General features: G+C 39.6%; 1 protein-coding gene and 2 non-coding genes across 5 annotated transcripts in view; all 3 read right to left on the reverse strand.

Moving 5' to 3' along the window:
- DCLRE1C (DNA cross-link repair 1C) overlaps positions 1–23,063 on the reverse strand; it is a 40,898-nt gene that overhangs the window by 13,090 nt on the left and 4,745 nt on the right. Inside the window, exons 2-11 of one of the 3 annotated variants that reach the window (XM_043883302.1) lie at positions 18,240–18,291; positions 15,605–15,689; positions 13,077–13,136; positions 11,334–11,389; positions 10,314–10,415; positions 9,843–9,915; positions 9,558–9,698; positions 5,404–5,505; positions 2,347–2,483; positions 1,415–1,469 (exon numbers count right to left, since the gene is read on the reverse strand). In XM_043883302.1, the coding sequence (XP_043739237.1) occupies positions 1,415–1,469; positions 2,347–2,483; positions 5,404–5,505; positions 9,558–9,698; positions 9,843–9,915; positions 10,314–10,415; positions 11,334–11,389; positions 13,077–13,136; positions 15,605–15,689; positions 18,240–18,291 (863 nt within the window). The remainder of the gene's footprint in view (positions 1–1,414; positions 1,470–2,346; positions 2,484–5,403; positions 5,506–9,557; positions 9,699–9,842; positions 9,916–10,313; positions 10,416–11,333; positions 11,390–13,076; positions 13,137–15,604; positions 15,690–18,239; positions 18,292–23,063) is intronic. The other 2 variants (XM_043883303.1, XM_043883304.1) reach the window with 2 other exon arrangements.
- LOC122682315 lies at positions 6,221–6,303 on the reverse strand. Its single transcript, XR_006337331.1, has one exon.
- On the reverse strand, positions 6,379–6,521 carry LOC122682325. Its single transcript, XR_006337340.1, has one exon.

Below are 23,063 nucleotides of genomic sequence, written 5' to 3' on the forward strand. Positions count from 1 at the left end.
GCACAGAGAACTATATCCAGTATTTTGTAATAACCTATAAGGGAGAAGAATCTGAAATGAATGTATGTGTGTGTGTTTGTATTATATATGTGTGTGTCACACACACACATACATACAAATAACTGAATCACTTTGCTATCCATTAGAAACTAATTAGAAACTATTAAAAACTAATACAACATTGTAAGCTAACTATACTTCAATAATTTTTTTTTAAAAGAATGCCATTCCCTGGAGCTGTTCAAATCATTACCATGCCCACAGCTCACTGCTGCAGAGCTGTATCTGTGTACCTCCAATACAGAAAACAACCATTATCAGGGAAATGCATTAAGTGCAGAAATGGCAAAACTAAAATCATACATGACAAAGTGTCATAAAAAGCCAGCTTTTTCTCCAATATATGAAATTACTGAACCCCTGCACTTGTAAGATGCTAGCATTTACTTTGGAAATGCTTGAGAATTTTGCAAATAAATTACGTATGTCGGGGCCCCATCCTAGTAGGTCAATATCCTATATAAAAAGTATCCTCACATAACCATATTAAAGTCCTCTTCAACTGAGTAATTCTACTATACTGATCCTTACTAAGGACAGAGTGTATACCCCAATCAGCTTTGTTCTTCCACACTTGCGAATATTGAGGACTATTTTTTAAATGGCTTTTCAGTACAATCAAAATCCGGGAGGGGCCAAGAATCTGGCCAGTACAAGGCAGTCTATCATGAGGTTTTATCTGCAGTGCTCCTTCAAATAAGATTTCAGATCTTTTTTCAGTCTTTCTTTTTATTGAAGTACTCCTTCAAAGAAGATTTAAGATTTTTTTCAATTTTTTAATTGAAGTATAGTTTATGTACAGTATTGTATGTCACAGGTATACAATGTAGTGATTCATATTTTAAAAGGTTATACTCCACTTATACAGTACTGACTGTTTTCCTTGTGTTGTATAATGGAGTATTTTACCTTAACTATGATTTCATTAGGGACACTTTTTTTGTCTGTTAGCCTTTAAATTTTAATTATTAAACTATAGCTGATTTACAGTATTGTGTTCACTTCAGATTCTTTTCCATTGTAGGTCATCACAAGACAGTGAATATAGTCCCATGTGCTGTGGAAGATTTACCATTCTTTTATGACAAGTAAACAGAACTGAAGTGGGGAATTTCAAATAAATTTAGAAAGCGAGGCGGAGAGAAAACCTTAATCGTACGTTTTCTTCAATGTTTAGGTTGAAAATGGTGATGATCAGCAATTTCCTTTAGACTTAGTGACATACCTCATCCACTGAGATGTCTTCCCCGCATTTCTTTAGGAAAAGCCACAACCCACCTTGAGCAGTAGAAAAAGAGATGCCCCCAGAAGCCACAAAGGCTGCCAAGGTTCTGAGCCTATGGGATCCTCTTACCTCGCTGTAGGAGGAATGAAAAGAAAAGCAGGCTCTGTAGGAACTCTCTCCAGTCCTAGTGGGAGATGCAAACACAAAATTAAAGGTCACTTAATCAAAACTAAGTTCTAAACTTCAAGTCCTTTCATGTAGGCTACTGCAGTGTGAAATCATCCTACCATCAGTAATTTCTTCCTTTCTTCTGGAAAGGGGGGACCCTTTCCAGAAATGTAAATTTTTATCGACATTCTGAATAGCAAACATTAAGGAAATTTGCTAAAACATAATGATCAGTGTGGGGCTCCCCTACTCCACCAAGGGCTTCTACTTCCTACAACATCCATTCATGACTCCCCGCCAAGCAAGACACCCCAACTCTAACCCTCTTGTCTGTCTAACACAGGTAGACTCTGGGAGATACTGGCCAATAGATAGGTTTGGAAGCAGCATTTCTGTAGTTCAAATAGAGTGTAAATTTCAGAGGTTATTTTCCACAATTGTAATGTATCCTCTTCTTGGGCTTAGACTAGACTGCATTTAAACCATTGATTTAATTGATGCCTTCAAATTGTGGTGTTGGAGAAGACTCTTGAGAGTCACCTGGACTGCAAGGAGTTCAAACCAGTCAATCCTAAAGGAGATCAGTCCTGAATATTCATTGGAAGAACTCATGCTGAAGCTGAAGCTCCAATCCTTTGGTCACCTGATACGAAGAGGCAACTCACTGGAAGAGACATTGAGGCTAGGAAAGATTGAAGGCAGGAGGAGAAGGGAGCAACAGAGGATGAGATGGTTGGGTGGCATCATCAACTCAATGGACATGAGTTTGAGCAAGCTCTGGGAGATGGTGAAGGACAGGGAAGTCTGGTGTGCTGCAGGCCATGGAGTCGCAAAGAGTCAGAAATGACTTGGTGACTGAACAATGTTTCTCTCCAAAGACACTGCTTGCTTACCTCACAATGATGTTGGTTTTTCTGGTTCTTTCTCCAAACCACATGGTAGATGGCTTAATGCTGATTGTGTGGAGTGGAATTCTATTTTTGGAAGTAATGCCACATGGTAACTTATTCCACTGAAAATATTCCTCTGCCTAAAAACATTTTTAAAATACAGAAAAACAGTTTAACATTTTCAACAAATGTGTTTGTAGGCAGGGTCTCAAAAACAAACATAGATGAATTTTCAGACATAGATAATAGACAGACAGACATGAGGAAACAGGTAAGTCCAAAGTGAGGAACATTCCACAAAATAACTGGCCCCGGACTCTTCAAAAATGTCGATGTAATGAAAGAAAAGCAAAAGACTGGAGACTTACTTGATCTACATCAAAAGAAACTAAGGAGATCTGAGTGAATGCAACACATGATTCTAAATAAAATCCTGGGGACTTCTCTGGTGGTCTAGTGGCCAAGACTCTACACTCCCGATGCAGGGGGCCCAGGTTCCATACCTGGTCAGGGAACTGGCTCCTACATGCCGTAACTAAGAGGTCATACACTATGCTAAGATCTGGCGCACCCAAATAAATAAATATACATATTTTTAAATCCTGGACAGCCTTGCTTCTCCCTCCACAAGCCATAAAGGACACGATTGGGACAACTGGATATTTGAATATGAAGGACATCGCATCCAACAGTGTTCTATCGATGCTGAATTTCCTGAGTGTGAGAATTGTACTGTGGTCATATAGGAGAATGTCCTTGTTTAGGGTGAAGTGTTATGACTCAGATGGGTTGGGGGGGTGGCGTGCTGGTTACACACACACGTAAGAGAGAGATGAGGCTTCCAGGAAAAAGACATGGTGGTGGTAACACACAGTGGAATCCAGGTGAAGAGGACGAGGTGTTCACGTGACCCAGTGATTCTACTCCAGGGTATACATCCGGAAAAAAAAAAAACCAAGAACACTAATTTGAAAAGATATATGCACCCCAATGTTCACAGCAGCATTATTTATAATTGCCAACATGTGGAAGCAACAAGATGTGGTACATATATACGCTATGAGTTATGAGAGGGAAGTTTGGGGGAGAATGGATACATGTATATGGCTGAGTCCCTTCACAGTTCACCTGAAAATATCACAACGCTGTTAATTGGTTATACCCCAATACAAAATAATAAGTTAGAAAAGAAAAAAATAATACAAAACAGGAGCATTATCAGCTCAACTAATGCTGATAATGTGCCATAAGAAAAGAATGAAATTTTGCCATTTGCAACAATGTGCATGGACTTCTAGGGTATTATGTTAAGTGAAATAAGTCAGACAGAAAGACAAATACTATATGATATCACTTATTTGTAGAATCTAAAAAATACAGCGAACTAATGAATATAACAAAAAAGAAGCAGCTCACAGATAACAGAGAACAAACTAGTATTAACAGTGGGGAGAGGGAAGGGGGAGGGGCAGACAGGAGTAGAGGATTAAAAGGTATAAACTACTAGATATAAAATGAGCTACAAGGACATATTGTACAGCATGGGGAAATAGAACCAATATTTTATAATAACTATAAATGGAGTACAACCTTTAAAAACTGTGAATCACAATATTGTACACCTGTAACATATAATATTGTACGTCAACTATACAAAGTGTAGCACTCAGGTGCTCAGTCATGTCCGACTCTTTACAGTCCCATGGTCTGTAGCTCGCCAGGCTCCTCCAACCGTGAAATTTTCCAGACAAGAATACTGGAGTGGGTTGCCATTTTCTACACCAAGCAAAAAGAAATCTGCCAATTAAGACATTTATGGGGTGTTGTTGGGGGAAAGACTACGAGTCCCACAGAAAAAGGACAAAACAGTTTCTACTTTGTATCGACATTATTTTTATCCATCCATTACATAACTGCGTGGTGTGTGTCTGCGTGTATACATACACAAACGAAAAGATGAAGTAAATTCATGATGTGAGTTATAATATGCAGCTGAACAGTCATCAGAAGAGTTTCTTAGCTCGTATTTCTCCTGTGGTAGTTTGAAATAGAATACTCCATGGTATAAATAAGAATATTTTTTTAAAATTTTGCTTTACTTTAGGGCAAAGAAACTTTAGGATTTTGGCTGATGGAGTTACATAGTATTACTACTACAGTGATTATCCAAATGTATAAATGTACTATTTACTAAAATAAAAATTACTCAGCATTTGAATGCCAAGATTAAAAATTTAGAGAAAAATTATGATCACACAAACCCCTGCATTTGACGGTCACTAATTAGTAGTTAAGTTACACTGAATGACAATATAAATTAAAATGGAAATGTTAAAGCCCAATTCAAAATTGAATCCCTGGCAGTTAATAAGAGAAGGAAGTTCTATGGTGCCATCAGAAAACCAATTACCAGTGAGTTTCAAAGAAACTAAAAATATTCATTTGAAACTGGATCACCAATACACATAACTACTTCAAAATTTAAGGGAGTTCCCTGATGCTTCAGTGATTAAGACACCACACTTCCAATGCAGGGGGCATGGGTTTGATCCCAGGTCGGGGAACTAAAATCCTACATACCGCGTGGTGTGGCCAAAAAAAAATTTTTTTTAATTCAAAGCAAAGTTATATTTAGATATTTACCTCAAATGAGAAAAAAATAAAGTTTATAAATGTGCATGTGTCATGAGTTTCAAAAGTAAACAACAATGGACGGTGATTACGTTTTGTTAAATTTTAAATTATAAGCTCTAATGTTACTACTTTCCTTACAAATAAATCGTTCGTTACATAATTCATTACAAATAAACATATATCAATTGTATAAATATATTTCATTAGAAATTACAAGTATCTGTCTGTTTACTAATTAGGTTTATGATAATGGAATATAGTGATGTACCGCTGCATGACCCTGATCTAACACCGGGATCTCAGCCTCACTTTTCACATTGGGAAATTGAAGAGCCTAGAAAATGGGATTTCTGAGGTTCCTTCTAAACCTAAAATTCTGGTTTCTGTAAATCATACAAACAGTAAGAAAAAGAGTTCGCTGTGTACCTTTGGGTGTCGACACGCATGGATCTGGGTGTCACGGTCTGTTGTCAGATGATGGAGAATGTCAGGCATGTTTCGAAACATGTCTAGTTTATCCACGTGAACCTGAGGAAAACAACACAAATAAGCACATTATTGGAATTGTATTTCCTGTAAATAAAGTATTCAAGGGTAAATTGGGCAGGCTAAATCATCCAGTTAGAAAATAACTCTTTCTTCTTCCTCAAAGCCTAGTTTTCAACTTTCAATGCCTGTTAGTACCTGCCAGGACATTGAGATCCCATGCCCTGCAATCAGCGTTACTGCCCATTGTGGGAGGCAGTGAAAAGTGTGGTGACTTGGCTGGTGGATTTCATTGGATCTGTCCATCAAGTCATTCAATTCATATTTCTTGTATATCTGTTCTACATCATGCTTTATTCTAAATATTGGATTTAGACAGCAGACAAAAACAGTGAAGAATCACTTGCTGGACTTCCCTGGTGGTACAGTGGATAAGAATCTGTCTGCCAATGCAGGGGAAAGGGGTTTGATCCCTGATCCAGGAAGATCTCACATCCAGCAGACCAGCTAAGTCTGTGTGCCACAGCTACTGAGCCCGAGGGCTTCAACTACTGAGCTCGCCTAAAGCCTGTGCTCTGCAACAAGAGAAGGCACCGCAATAAGAAGCCCGCACACTGCAAAGAAGGGTAACCCTACTTACTGCAAAAGAGAAATCCTGAGTGCAGCAATGAAGAACCAGTTAAACCAAAAATTAACTAAATAAATAATTTAATAATAATTTTATTTTATTTATTTATTATTTTTTTTTTTATTCGCCCGGTCTCAGTCCGTTCTCAGAACACGCTCCATCACCTAGTTCCCAGAACTCAGATTGCACAGTGGTCACGTCATCATCGACGAGGGCTCACAGAGCGGCAGGGGCCACCCTAACCACACCCAAACCTTAGCCTAACTGCCTCCCCCTAACCTCCCAGCCCCCGGGTCCCTGGCCCCATTTCGCCTGATACGTTTTCATAATCCTCTCAGGCTCCGGGCCGGCGGCGCCGCCAGCCATGGGGCCCGATCATATAAGGAAAATACTGCGGCCTCATCCGGGGGCTGCATCATGGACCCGGGGGCGCCCTGTCCCCTACGCCACTCGCTACACCCAACCCTGCAAACCTCCCTGCCCCGCTTCAAGAGTCACTTGCACGTGGAATTCCCTAGTAGGTTTAGTGGGTAGGACTTGGTGCGTTCACTGCCAGGGCCCAGGTTCGATTCCTGGTCAGGGAAATAAGAGTCTGCAAGCAGTGAGGCATGACCAATAAGTGAATAAACAAATAAAATGTTTATAAAAGGACTCACTTGCTCACGAAACACACACAACATGCTGTATACTGGCAGCTGGCAGGAGGGGTGGCCAGCAGGAAGAGGAAGCAGAGACCCAGATCCTCCCTTTCCACACTCTTCTTTATTGGGTGAAAGGAGGACTCTTGCAGATGCAACAAAGCAAAACAGAACAAAGCTCAGCCACCTTCAGAATTTTAAAGCTAATACATTTTAAATTGTTAAAACCAACATGTCGGTTTTACTTAAATCTTCTCTTCTGGGTATTTTAGAGTAAACAAGTACGTAAATTGATACAAGGATAATGAAATGGCACCCTCCCCAAAGCATTCTAATTTTGAAGTCTGAATAACAAAACAGATTAGACTAATGTTAAATCAGTGTGGAAATTAAATACCCACACAGGTGTGGAAAGAATCCAAGCCTGACTGTGACTTAGCCTTATTCCTCTCGCTGCCTGTTTTCCTAATGACTAACAAGAAGAAAAAACGAATGGATTTTTCTGGCCTAAGGAGATAAAAAAGAGGTAAATTCTGAGATGTACAGAGAGACATAGGGAAACTTTCATCCTCGCGAAAGTGAAGGTGCTTGAAAGGGTTGCTATAAATCATCCCTCAGATCTCATCTCAGATCCTTCTGTCAAAAAACCTCACTCTTCTCCCCATTTCTGTGTACTCTTTTCCCACCAGGCATGTAGGATCTTAGTTCCTCGACCAGGGATGGAACCTGTGCCCCCTGCACTGGGAGTGCAGAGTCTTAACCACTGGACCACCAGAGAAGTCCCTATACTCCCTGTTAAATTCCTTCTCTAAAGTTGTTTCTGTTCCCTACGGAGGGATTAAGAGACTTGCAAGAGGGCTCACTCCAGGGTCACCTCCCTAGGACCTGCCTCCTCTCCACCATCCCTGGGCACCTCCCAGGCCCAGGGTTTCTCCCTGCCAGGCCTCTGAGCTGGAGCTTCCAGTCTTGCAGATTTCACACACCACTGAAATTCACAAAACAAATTCAGGATTGACAAGTGGTGGCTAGCTTTATATTTTGCCAAGAAAGGACATGAGGGGGAACAAAAGCAGACTGTAAAATGTATGCAAGTGTGCACACACATACACACATATAATTACTGTGATTTTTATTTAAAAGGCCATTTTAACGTCAAAACCACATAGGAACCACAATCTCAGAATGAAAGCAGATCTGTCCCAAAATGGAGAATTGGGAGCTTTATGCCAAAAATATTTGGACAGGAAAACTTAAGGAAGAAATTAAGGAAAGAAGGACTTGGGAAGTAAGGCTTATGGAGAGCCGGGGGGGGGGGGGGGGGGGGCAGAAACTGTTTAAATTTCAAATGTAAAAGCACTAAACCTTTTTAGTTTTACTAAATTATGTTGTATATAAGTGTTAAGTTCATGGCAGAAGTCTGTTAACCAGAGGATCGATAATAAAAGATGCCAAACGAAGTAATATTTAAACGTCCAACTCGTCCCAGCATTTGTTTTGTTCAGAGTCACCACCAAAAATCCATCTTCTCTCAGGGGTCGTGGGCACTGCCAGAAGCAGTCACTCTGCTCACTTCGCTGCCGGGGTTCCCAAGAGCCCAGCACTCAGCTCCCACGGAAGGGACAGGTGAACACTGACTCCCAGCCTGACCTGACGTGTTTCCTTCAAGGGGGAGGGGCTTAGTGCCCCAGGACAGTATTCTCCATACACTTTGACCATGATCTCCAGTAAGAAATACGTTTTTGAATTGTGATCTTTTCCCAAGCTGGCAATTTGGGGCACACTCCTTTCTTGGGACACTGGGCAGAGGCAGAGCCGCAGCCCCTGGTCAGGCATGCGATCACGAGGGTGAACAGCTCACACACTTATTGAATGCTGTAAGTGAAAACCAGAATGGTTGTGTGCGTCCAGAACACACAACCATTCTGGTTTTCACTTACAGCATTCAATAAGTTACCTGAGACTCCCAACACTTCATTGTAAGACAGGCTTTGTGTTAGATGGTTTTGTCCAACTGCAGGCTAATCTGTGTTTGGAGCACATTTTCAGATAGATGAGGCTAAGCTATGATGTTCAGTGGGTCTCGGCTATTAAAGGAATTTTTGACTTAATGATAAGCAATGGACTTAGTAGGACAAAGCCCTGTGGTTAACACAAGGAAGGTCTAAATAGGCACGTGTCTGATTCCTGATGTAAATTTTCACATGACAGTGATTACTTTTAACTGTAAGCAACTCCCTCAGATATTTCCTAGTTCAAATGTATTCTCATTGCTGGTCACAAACACTGAATTTCATGACCCGTGATTTTGAAAAAAAAAATACATTCTTTAGGGGACTTCTCACCAAAGGGCTCTTCCCACCCAATTCTCCCAAAAGGAAGCAAATAAAGATGACAAAGGCTGTCAGATCCCTGGTGGCTCAGTGGTGAAGAATCTACCTGCCAATGCAGGAGACACCTGTTTGATCCTTGATCCAAGAAGATTCCACATGCCACGGAGCAATTAAGCCCGCACCACAACTATTGAGCGCTTGTGCCACAACTACTGAAGGCTGCGTGCCCTAGAGCCTGCGCTTCACAACAAGAGGAACCACTGCGATGAGAAGCCCACGCACCGCAATGAAGAGTAGCCCCCGCTTGCCACAACTAGAGAAGACCCCACACAGCAACGAAGACCCAGCACAACCAAAAATAAAGTAAGTAAAGACTGCGTCCATCTGTTATGGTTTTCAGTCTGGGGGATGCTGGGAGCGGGCATGAAGAAGGGCAGCAGAGGAGGAGACGGGAGGATGGAAGCTCAGAGCAACAGAAAAGAAAGAGTCGTCAGGTACCTGGAGTCCAAACTCCTCGCTGAGGTTGGTGAAAAGATACTCGTAACCATAGGCAGCCTTGCAGTTCAGCCACACCACGTGGTAGGGGCTCCGTGAGATCCAGCTTCGGACCAGCTCCAGGATTCCACGCAGACACTCCTCCTGGGCACGAAGGTTCAAAGGCAGTTAACACTGCTCCACGCCCAGGCTTCCCAGATACCCACAGCAACAGGACAATTAACGTCCCATCTGTTACTCCCCAAACCGCCCTCTTAAGAAATATAGCCGTGCTCCAGGGAGACGTACCCGACTAGGAATTTGATAGTATTTTGGGTCGCAGAAAGTTGTGTCTAAGTACACACTCTGGATGTCTTTCACTCTGAAAACAAAATTGAAACAAGGGGTGTGACTCATTGCACGGGAAATAAAATAGGAAGCCTACACTTTCAGTTATTTTACAGTTTGTTCTGTCATTTGGATTTGTTCTTATATCAACATTGTTGGGAAATGATTTCCATATGATGAAATAATACAGCTCGTGCATATATGGTTCAGTGAATTTTGACCAGTTCATGTAATTACCACCCTGATCAACACATGGAATGTTACCATCCCCTCATTTCAAGAGGAAAAATGTGCCTTCCTGTTACAAATATTATTATAATCCAGTTAGATTTCTAAGAGAAACAAAGGCTGATATTTAGTGGGGAGAAACGCACAATAAAACCTTTAAAACAATGCAGTCTTAAGGTTCCAGAACTCTACAAAGCCCAGTACCTGCCCCCAGAGTGCAGAAGCTCCATTCTGGCAGCTTCTCCTTTAGCCAATCTGAAGTCTCCTGTGTACAAGACAGTACCATTGTTGCCCTGAAATAAAAACCTGGAAAGAAAATAGATCTCAGTGGCTTCTAAGTCTCATACAAAATTCTAATAAATTTATTCTAAATCCATATACTGAATATATGTGCTGTGCTTAGTCACTCAGTCGTGTCTGACTCTTTGCGACCCCATAGACTGTAGCCCTCCAGGCTCCTCTGCCCATGGGTATTCTCCAGGCAAGAATACTAGAGTGGGTTGCCATGCCCTCCTCCAGGGGATCTTCCCAACCCAGGGATCGACCCAGGTCTCTCACACTGCAGGCAGATTCTTTACCATCTGAACCACCAGGGAAGCCCAAGAATACTGCAATGGGTAGCCTATCCCTTATCCAGGGGGTCTTCCCGACCCAGGAATCAAACCAGGGTCTCCTGCATTGCAGGTGAATTCTTTACCAGCTTAGCTACCAGGGAAGCCCACTAAATATATACTAAATACAAACATATACTAAATCCATAGCCCATGTTGCCTGCCAAACACAACCACTGTGGTATGGTGCTGATATAATTCCCAAAGTGTTAAACCACACTGAACCCTCAGCTGCCACGTCTTCCCAAAGAGGGAAAAAACACATGGGAGATATCGCTGAGTTTGCAAGAGATGTCCCCTAAAATGCATTGGCACCTTCGACTGTATACAGAGATCACCCCTGCTCACGGACAGAAAGGTCCATATGATGAGAAAATGCAAAGCCCGTGGAAAGATTGCTACTGAAGTCTTCCACTGTAAGAAAGCCATGTTTCGAACTTGACCTGTGCCCCAGTCCCCCCTAGTTTAACCCTGGAAATGAAGGTTAAAGGAATTGCCATCACAAGAAGCAAATCTCCTGGTACATGTTATTTTCTAGACCCTACAAGTTTATTTCTACAAATGTAATACATATCAACACAAAATAAATGGGCAAAATAGATGAATCCCTTACATAACTGATCCTGGGCAATGACCAGCAGGTAAAAGAGTCACAACAATCTCTTCCTTCTAAAAAGAAAGAAAAAATAACAATAATAGAAGTTATCATTAGGACCCAGCTAAACAAAGCCCTCCTGGGTAGAACGTACACAAGTACTTCTCAAGAACATGCTATATCTTTCTCCTTTCCCCACTCTCCAAATTCTGGAAACAAGTGGAATCCTCATTCACAAAACAAATGATTAAACGTAGAGTTCCAATGCAACACAGCAATTCCACTCTTGGGAAGAAAGAAATGAAGTGATGGGCCTAGAGATCGTCATACTGAGTGGGGGAAGTCAGGCAGAGAAGAAGAAATATAACATCCCTTACATGCAGGATCTAAAAAGAAATGATAAAAATGAACTTATTTACAAAACAGAAGCAGACTCAGAGACTTAAAGAATGAACTTATGGTTACCAGTGGGGAAGAATGGGGGGAAGGGAAGCGATAGTTAGGGAGTTTGGGATGGACATGGACACAATGCTGTATTTAAAATGGATAACCAACAAGGTCCTACTGTGTAGCACAGGGAACTCTGCTCAGTGTTACATGGCAGCCTGGATGGGAGGGGAGTTTGGGGGAGAATGGATACATGTGTATGTATGGCTGAGTCCCTTCGCTGTTCACTTGAAACCATGACAACATTGTTAATCGGCTATGCTCCATCATGGTAACTCCTCCAGTTATGTTTGACATCGTTCACTCCTCAGGCCCCTTTAAAACAGGCTCTCCCGCTGGCTGGAGCTGGAGGCAAACACACAAGCCTCAGTGAGTGAGAAGAAACAGAAAGGGCCAGAGTGGGGCGGCAGGACTCTGATCACTGAGGGCCACCTGCTGCCTGCTGCCCAATTCTGAGAAAGCCATTCACTGACACAGGCCGCCAGGGACTGAGAGCATCTCCCCAGAGTGCCAGCTAACGGAGCTCAGGATGGCATTTAGGAAGGTTACGCCATCCCTTCCCCCTCCCTCGGAACAGTTACTGTAAAAGTACTTCAGTGTCTCATCTCCTCCGGGGAGGACATGTGAAAAGTCCATCCCTGTCCCATGACAGCCACACCACCAAGGACACTCTTCAGATTTAAATGTGGCAAAAAACAGGTTCTAAGTGGGCTACGTAACAAATGTTAACTGAATTTTCTGTAAGACAGGAAAACACCTCCCAGCCTGATGTATGATTTGAGATAAAAATACATACATACATAGACGGTGGGTCCGCAATCCTAGTTACTATTAAAGAAAAAAATTGAATGCACAACACAAAAGTACCTGCGTCTGAATTTAAGGACAAAAAAATAAACTAGATCCACTTGAAAAATGTCTTTTTCTTGAATAAGAAAATGATTCAGAAAAAAAGTCACCATATACATAAATCTGCTGCAAAAACATTAAACACTGTTTTATATACCTAACATTATAATAAACTTAGTACATGTGACAGTCATACTACATAGTAATCATACCATTACTATGGCACTCCTATAACTAGCATGTGACACTAATAGAAGCAATTCTGTCCTTAGAATTGAGTAGAAGCAATGTTCAGTCCCTTAGATGTAGAAAATAAATACATCACAAACTTTTTTTTCCTTACAAACTCATTCATCTACCATAAATTTTATTTCTGGCTAAATGAGCATTCAAAATCAAGGAGAAAGATAATCATTTAATGCTAAATAACAACTTTTAGAAATACAATATTTAATATTTAGTTACCTCGCCTGATGCTTCATCGACTAAAGATATCTGGGTAGGAGTTTCAATTTCAATTGATACCTATTAAAATAAGACATCAGGTATATATCATATTGTACACAGTCTTTCATGACTTTATATGCCTTTGCCATCTAAACACGGAAAGGGAACTAAGAGATATTATATACTTTCAGTGGAACAATTTCTGATTTCACTATAAAAACAGTTTTACAGCTTGAAAACATGATAAAGTTATAATTACACCTTTCTTGAGGTTGATGTGTCAATATGTATATATTGGATGCCTTATAAACATGTACATCCTCACACACAGCATTTCTACTATGAATTCAACTTCCCCCCTTCACCTCCCCAACCCTCCCATTCCCATTCAACTTGAGTCCTTGTACAACATGTAGTCACATGTTCTTTATATTTAGGTTTTCTGCTGCCGAGCACAGTCTGCCATCAGTCTGTGATATGCTGGCCTAATTCACAGATTCAAGAAGCTATCCGCACACTTTATAGAATGGCAACCAGCACAGAGAGGCATTCAGTAAGTAGTTGATCAATGAACATAATTTTTCATCTTCTTAGTCCACTGATGTCATAATACCTACAGTGAGGTTCAGGTGTGAAAATAGCCTTACATTTTTGGATTAAACACATACTATTCATGATGTACTATTTTTTTAATACTGTTAGATTCAGTATTAGGATGTTCACATGTGCTCATATAGAAATGGCCTTTTTTCCCCATGTATTATCATTATCCATTGACAGTGAAGTTGAGCAGCTTATCTTTTTATTCTCTCCTACAATAGGGATTATTTGTTCTTTGAATATTTGGCAAAAGGCAAGATAAAACCATCTGGGCCTGGGGATTTTTTGAAGAAGAGATCTTTGACAACCGCTTTAATGTCTTTGATGGTTACTTCTTTATTCAAGTTGTCTACTTTTCTTGACTCAATTTGGGATTTTCCTACTTTTCCAGGTATTTACCCACTCTATCTAAATTATTGAATATATTAACTTTCAAAACAAGGCACTGCTGTTCATTAAGTTATTTTCCTTTATACCATTTGTTATTTTTATATGCATCTTTGTTTTCTCAGCCTTGGCAGAAGTTTATCTTTATTTCTCTACAGACCAGCTTTTACTTTTATTCATCTTACTTTTTATTTTCCGTGGCAGTTTATTTTCTATGGTAGGTAGGATGGAACCCAGGCGGGGACAAAGTGGCTTGTGTGGCCTGAGAAGACGGGAGTGAGTGGTCCTGGTTTTTACTGTGGTGGTGGGCCTGGGCTTGCATATTGGAATGCCGTGTAGGTGCCAAGGAAGGTGTAGACTTTTTTAAAAATCAGTTTGCTCACATGTAGAGCAGAAGGGAAAGGCGGACATGAGAGCTGAAAGTTGCCAGCAGTCAGGACATCAAACAGACTCTTGTTCAGGACTCTCTGATAGCTCCCCCAATTATTTATGGTTTTAATCCATATAAGGACACCTAATTCTATCTACACATTGCGGTTGTTTCTCTGATCAATCACTGAGTGATCAGGGACTACTATATCTGGTCTTTTAGTTAGTTATATCTGGTCTGTTAGTTGCATATGTGTTTATATCTTTCTCTCTGTTTTTGGCTGCACTTTGCAGCTTGCAGGATCTTAGTTCCCCAACCACAAAGTGGCATCTTCTTGATACTTTTAAGAGGCAGTCCCTTTGAATAGTAAAAAACACACTCTTTGAAATTAATGATATTTTTTGCCTTCAACTCTCTGCATGATATAATAGTTCCTACTCTGGCATTTTTAGTTTCTAATTGTTGAGTATATCTTTTCCCTTTATTTTTCCCCCACTTCAACCTGCATTTTTCCTTTAGTGTTATCTATGTGTCTTGTAGACCAAAACTTGGGGGTCTATTTTTTTTTAAACCTAAATCAAGAATTTGTCTTCTGATCAAAAGTTGAAATAAATCCATTTATATTTAGAGCAGTGATTGTTATGACATAACCTTGCCTGCCATCTTCACATTTTCATACCATGCTTTGTTTTCCTCCCCTTTACTATAACTTTCTATTGGAGAGATCCATTTTATATGGCCAGATTCAAAATTATCCACTATACTTTTATTTTGGTTCTTTATTATAAATGATGTTATGTTTACTTTTCTTGTAAACCATGAGATATGTTATTTTTCCTAATCTATTCCATGATCTAAATAAAAGGTTTATTAATTCTGTCAATAAACAGTTTACACTTTAAAGCATTAAAATGCAACTCAGCAAGACAGCCTGTGAGATTAGACAAAATTAAACATCTAGGTCAACATGTTGGGGGACAAGAAAGAAAAATCAACAACAATAAAATGTGAACTTCTTCTAAACTAATGAATTGCAAAGGCTAAATATCAACATGGTGTTTTTTACTGTGGATAAATACATTGTGTGAGGAAGTGGGCTTTGAATAACGACAATATTTTGTTCAATACACCTCGAAAAATATTTCCCACTTAAAAAAAGAATTAGTGTCATTCAAAAAACAAAACTTACAATTCGTTTCTCCCAAAACCTGTACTTCGGGCTCGTTAACAACAACTCTTTAGTAACAGGTGAACAGTATAAGCAAACCTTCAAGCTGGGGAGAAAAGACAAAAGAAAAAAGTCATTTGAGTGCAATTCAAAATGAGCTGCCATCTGGATGACTAGGAAATATGTATCAATGTGTGTCACTTGTCTCGAATAAATCAGAAACTGTGCTGGCACAAACGTATGAGAATAGTTCTTAGCAGCCCAACAGTCCAGTGACCACTTCAGTCCCATGACGGTGGAAAGGGACACGGAAGAAGCAGAGGACAGACTGGACAGGGCCTTCTGACCTCCTCAAAGGCTGGTCCTCACCATTCTCATCTTAAAGACATGGATTTTACAGGATCAGCTGTGTCTGGAGAGATACCTGGATAAACTACCTCTGCAGAAGGGGCAAGGGGACAGAAGACATCTGCCTTGTACTTCATATAAATCTATTCCGTTTATGTTTTTAGTAGGCAGAAATCAACTTCATGACAAACTTTAAAACTTCAACACTCCAGTTTCAGTTTAGTGTAGTTCAGTTTAGTTCAGTCGTGTCCGACTCTGTGACCCCATGGACTGCAGCACGCCAGGCCTCCCTGTCCATCACCAACTCCTGGTGTTTACTCAAACTCATGTCCATTGAATCAGTCATACCATCCAACCATCTCATCCTCTGTTGTCCCCTTCTCCTCCCTCCTTTAACCTTTCCCAGTATCAGGGTCTTTCTTCGCATCAGGAGGCCCAAGTATTGGAGTTTCAGCTTCAACATCAGTCCTTCCAATGAATATTCAGGACTGATTTCCCCTAGGATGAATTGGTTGGCTCTCCTTGCTGTCCAAGGGACTCTCAAGAGTCTTCTCCAACACCACAGTTCAAAAGCATCAATTCTTTGGCGCTCAGCTTTCTTTATAGTCCAACTCTCACATCCATACATGACTACTGGAAAAACCATAGCTTTGACTAGATGGACCTTTGTTGGCAAAGTAATGTCTCTGCTTTTTAATATGCTATCTAGCTTGGTCATAACTTTCCTTCCAAGGAGTAAGCGTCTTTTAATTTCATGGCTGCAGTCACTATCTGCAGTGATTTTGGAGTCCAAAAAAATTAAGTCTGTCACTGTTTCCATTGTTTCCCCATCTACTTCCCATGAAGTGATGGGACCAGATGCCATGATCTTAGTTTTCTGAATGTTGAGTTTTAAGCCAACTTTTCCACTCTCCTCTTTCACTTTAATCAAGAGGCTCTTTAGTTCTTCTTCACTTTCTGCCATAAGGAATCAGCCTGCAATGCAGGAGACTCCGGTTCAATTCCTGGGTTGGGAAGATCTGCTGGAGAAGGGAAAGGATACCCACTCCAGTATTCTGGCCTGGAGAATTCCATGGACTAATACAGTCCATGGGATCACAAAGAGTCCAGACACTCCAGTTTAGAGGTTAGGAATACACTCTATGACAGATCATACTTTCCAAAAATGGCCATGTTAATATATATCCCCCCCAACTATACACGGTCTTCTTAACAAAATGGTCATGGAATTTCCACTGACAGAAGGGGTCTGTGTTGACCTCCCCTTGAACCTGAACAGACCTTTGTCACTGCCTTAGCCAACAGAACGTGATGGAAGTAATACTGCAGGGCTTCTAAGTCTAGATCTCTGGACAATATGGCTGCCGCTAGCTCTCTTTTATAGGTCTCTGGTGGCCAGATGGTCAAGAATTCGCCTGCAATGCAGGAGACCTGGGTTCAATCCCTGGGTGGATTGACACCTTGGAGAAGGAATTGGCAACCCACTGAAGTATTCTTGACTGGAGAGGTCCCAAGGATAGAGGAATGTGGTGGGCTATGTCCATGGGGTCACAAAATTGAGCCGAACACAATTGAGTGACTAACACAGCTCTCATTTGGGACATATACTTTTTTTCCTTTAAAAACTCCAGCTATCCTGAAACCACTATGCTGAAGAGATATTTTTAGAGGTGGAGATACCCAAAGGGCCCCAACTGTTTGAGTCTGCCTAACCCAGGTGTCAGACATTGAATGAATAAGCCTCCATGACGTAACATCAGCCCCATGTAATACCCAGTCAGGCAGAAACCAGCCATCCCCATTATGCCCTGTCAGAGCTCCTGACCCACAGAAACAGAAGAGAGGGCGAATACATGATTAGGGTTATTTTAAGCCACTGAGCTTGTGGGTAGTTTGTTACACAGCAACAGATAACTAATATACAGGCTCTAAAATCATACAGACTTGGTGGGAATGCCACTTTACTAGCTGTGTGACCTTGGGCAACTAATTTAAACCCTCTGGTTCCTCAGTTTCCTCATCTATAAAATAGAATTGATTTTACAACCAAAAGCTAAACAATGATGACAGAAGTCAAAAGAGAGGTTATCTGTGAGTGGCAAAGACTGAGTGGGGGAGGGACAGAGCTCTGTACCAGGTTATTGCTGTTCTATTTCTCAGGCTGGGCAGAAGCTACACATGTGTTTACTAGAGAAAGTTCATCAGACTGTTTCCTTATGATGTAAGTACTTTTCTATGTAGATGTTACAGCTCAATTAAAATTTTTACTTAAAAAAGCATACACAAATAAATAGCAAGAAAAAATTACCTGCATTCCAACCTTCTTTTCAAGCTAGGGGCTCTTAATCCTTTCATATGATCTGAAAACATGAAAAGAATCAGATATCATAAATACATTATTTTTTCAGAGGATTCCTTGACCCAAGGAAACCAAGTGGTCTGTTCTTTATAGACTTCCTTTTAAGAGAAAATAAATGAGAGTTTCACTTTTATAGGAGCATTGATTTGTATGAGCTCTTGCTTCTGCAAGTGAAGAATCCACTGAAGATAGGACAAGAAGCACCAAAGTTGACCATCTCTGAGCCAACAGAAGCCATTTAAAAGGAGAATGAGCCTCTGTATCTTAGGGCAGAATCTAAACCACTTGGAGCAGCCACAGAAGAATGCATGGCCAGGGTCTCACTTGGAACTGCTCCCATCATTTTCCTCTACTCTTTCTTATTTCAATCCAACCATCTTCGGACCATGCTCTCTCTGACCCCTTCAATTCCAGTCACTAAGTTAGTCCATCTGGAAATTCAAGTTTGCTTCCAGGGAATCCTTGAGGAAACCATTCAGGCTTAGGCCAGAATAAGAAGAGTTTCATTAACTTCTCAGCCAACTGTGACTGTTGGGTTGAAAATCATTAAAGAGACACTGGACTTAAACGAACATTAGAGTAGACGAACTTCATAAATATATACAGAACGTTCCATGCAAAGGCAACAGAACACATTCTTCTCAAATGCACAGGGAACATTTCCCAAGACATACACATATTAGGCCACAAAATAAGTCTCAATATATTTAAGAAGATTAAAATCATATCAAGCATCTTTTCCAATTACAATGGTGTAAAACTAGAATTACAAGAAAACTAGAAAATTCACACATATATGGAGATTAAACAACACACTACTGAACAACCAGTGGGCCAAAGAAGAACTCAAAAGAGAAATTTCAAAATGCCTTGAAACAAATGAAAATGGAAATAAAACATACCAAAATATGTGTGATGCACAAAAACAATTCTAAGGGGGAAGTGCAAGCGATAAATCTCTACCTCAAGAAATAAGAAAAATCAACCTAATTTTACACTTCAAGGAACTAGAAAAATAACAAAGCCCAAAACTATTAGAAGGAAGGAAATAACAAAAATTAGAACAAAGAGAAATGAAACAGAGACTAAAAAGACAACAGAGAAAAATCAATGAAACTAACAGTTATCTTTAAAAAGATAAACAAACTTGGCACATCTTTGCTAGACTCACCAACAAAAAAGAGAGACACACATAGGACTCAAATGAATAAAATCAGAAATAAAAGAAGAGTTATTACAACTGTTGCCACAGAAAAGCAAGAGTAAGGAACTACTATGAACAATTATACACCAACAAAGTGGATGGCCTAGAAGAAATTGATAAATTCTTAAAAACATACAACCTAGAAGGACTGAATCATGATGAAACAGAAAATCTGAGCAGACTGATTACCAGTAAGAACATTAAATATCCTTTCTAATATCAGTAATTTAAAAAATCCAACAAAAGTCCCAGACCTGATGGCTTTGCTGCTGAATTCTACAAATATTCAAAGAACTCATTTTATGAAGCTAGTATTACCCTGATACCAAAACCAGACAAGGACACCACACACAAAAAAAGAAAATTACATCTAATATCCCTGATGTACATAGAATAAAAAATCCTCAACAAAATATTAGCAAATAGAATTCAACAATATATTAAAAGGATCATACACCATGGTTAAGTGGGATTTATTCCAGGGATGCAAACTTGGTTCAACATCCACAAATCAATCAATGTGATAATCTCATTAACAAAATGAAGGATAAAAATCATATAATCATCTCAACAGATGCACAAAAGCACTGGACAAAACACAATATACATTTATGATAAAAAATCTCAATAAACCAGGTACAGATGGAACATACCTTAGTATAATAAAGGCCATATGTGACAAGCTCTCAGCAAACATCATAATCAGTGGTGAAAAGCTGAGAGCTATTTTTCTAAGATCAGGAACAAGACAAGAATGCTCACTCTTTTCCTTTTATTCAACATAGTATTGCAAGTCCCAGGCAGATCAATTAGACAAGAAAAAATGCATCCAAAGAGGAAAGGAAGAAGTAAAGCTGATGCTACTTACAGACAGCATTATAGATATATAGAAAACCCTAAAGACTCAATCAAAAAACTGTAGAATAAAGGAATTCATTAAAATTGCAGGATAACACACAAAATTCTGTTGCATTTCTACACACTAATAACAAGCCATCAGAAAGAGAAATTAAGAAAACACTCCCATTCACAACTACATCAAAAAGAATAAAATGCCTAGGAATAAATTTAACCAAGGAAATGAAGGCTTGTATATTTAAAACTATAAGACATTAATAAAAGAAATTGAAGATGATACAAATAAATGGAAAGCTATTCCATGTTCATAGACTGAAGGAATCAAAATTGTTAAATCGTCCATACCACACAATCAACAGGCTCAATGTAGCCAATATCAAAATTCCATTGACATTATCCATAGAAAAAGTTCAAATAATCATAAAATTTGTATAGAACCACAAAAGACCCCCAAATAGCCAAAGTAGTCCTGAAAAACAACAAAACTGGAGATATGTTTTCTGATTACAAAATGTATTTCAAAACTATAGTAATTAAAACAGTATGGTACTGGCATAAAAACACATAGATAGATCAACAAAACAGAATAGTAAGCCCAGAAATAAACCCACATATATAGTGTCAATTAATCTATGATAAAAAGTGAAAGTGTTAGGCACTCAGTTGTGTCCGACTCTCTGTGACCCCATGGACTGTAGCCAGCCATGCTTCCCTGTCCACGGAGTTCTCCAGGCAAGAATACTGGAGTGGGTTACCATGCCCACCTCAAAATTTAAGACAAATTACTCCCAAATCCATAGCTGTTTATATGTATATAAAATCTTTACTTTTTTATTTTTGGCTATGCTGGGTCTTTGCTGCTATGCTTGGAATGAAACCTAACCACTGTCTTATACTATACATAAGAATTAACTCAAAACAGATTAAAGACTTGAATGTAAGATCTGAAACCATAAAATTTCCAGACAAAAACATAGGCAGTAAGCTACTTGATATGGGTCTTGATGATGATTTTTTTTAATCTAACACCAAAAGCAAAAATAAACAAATGATCAATACAGTGTGCCTTTTTTAACAGGCAGATCTAAATAGACATTTTCCCCAAGACATATAGATGGCCAACAGGCACATCAAAAGATGTTCCACATCATTAATCACCAGTGAAATGTAAATCAAACCCAGTATAAGATATTACCTCATATCATTAGAATGGTTATTATCAAAAAGAAAAATAACAAATGTTGAAAAGGATGTAGAGAAATGGGAACCCTTGTGCACTGTTGGTGGGAATGCAAATTAGTGCAGCCGATTTTATAGAAAACAATGTGGAATTTCCTCAAAAAATTAAAATACAGGACTATCATATGATCTGGAAATTCCAAATCTGTGTATTTATCTGAAGAAAGATGTCTGCACCCCAGGTTCATTGCACTGTTATTTACAACAGTCAAGACATGGAAACAACATAAGTGTCCACCCATGGATGAAAGGATAAAGAAAACTGTGGTTTACATGCATGAAGGATAGTATTCAGCCATAAAATTGCTGTCTAACCACAAATTAACAATCTTCATTGTAAGTTTTTTAAAAACTGATAAGTTTAGTAGGTTTAAAGCTAATTAAAACAAAAGTATTCTCTCTTTTTTTTTTTTTTTTTTAAATTTTTTTTATTAGTTGGAGGCTAATTACTTCACAACATTTCAGTGGGTTTTGTCATACATTGATATGAATCAGCCATAGATTTACACTTATTCCCCATCCCGAGCCCCCCTCCCACCTCCCTCTCCACCCGATTCCTCTGGGTCTTCCCAGTGCACCAGGCCGGAGCACTTGTCTCATGCATCCCACCTGGGCTGGTGATCTGTTTCACCATAGATAGTATACATGCTGTTCTTTTGAAACATCCCACCCTCACCTTCTCCCACAGAGTTCAAAAGTCTGTTCTGTATTTCTGTGTCTCTTTTTCTGTTTTGCATATAGGGTTATCGTTACCATCTTTCTAAATTCCATATATATGTGTTAGTATGCTGTAATGTTCTTTATCTTTCTGGCTTACTTCACTCTGTATAAGGGGCTCCAGTTTCTCTCTATATAACTTTTCTCCAGCTCTTTTAAGGTTAATAACATAAATGCTGCTGGAAATTAGTTTTACTTAAAACTATAACTAAGTTGGTTATTTTGAAAGTCATTTCCTCCTCAAATCATTTACCAAAACTGACTTTCATTTGCATTTACGTAAACACTGACCATTACCACCCCTGATGAAAGTAAAGACAGTCAAGCTTGGTTGTTGGGGAGACAATGTTAAGTAGCATGGCAATAACCCACAGGAAAAATATCTAATTACCCTATTCACTACCAACACTGGAAAAGGTCAGTTTTCATTCCAATCCCAAAGAAAGACAATGCCAAAGGATGTTCAAACTACCCCACAATTGCACTCATCTCACACGCTAGCAAAGTATTGCTCAAAATTCTCCAAGCCAGGCTTCAACAGTACATGAACTGTGAACTTCCAAGCTGGATTTAGAAAAGGCAGAGGAACCAGAAGCAAAGTTTCCAACATCCGTTGGATCATCAAAAGAGCAAGAGAGTTCCAGAAAAACATCTACTTCTTCTTTATTGACTATGCCAAAGCCTTTGACTGTGTGGATCACAACAAACTGGAAAATTCCTAAAGAGATGGGAATACGAGACCATCTTACCTCCCT

The sequence above is a fragment of the Cervus elaphus genome, chromosome 23 (genome assembly GCF_910594005.1).
Source record: "Cervus elaphus chromosome 23, mCerEla1.1, whole genome shotgun sequence".
Classification (NCBI taxonomy): domain Eukaryota; kingdom Metazoa; phylum Chordata; class Mammalia; order Artiodactyla; family Cervidae; genus Cervus; species Cervus elaphus.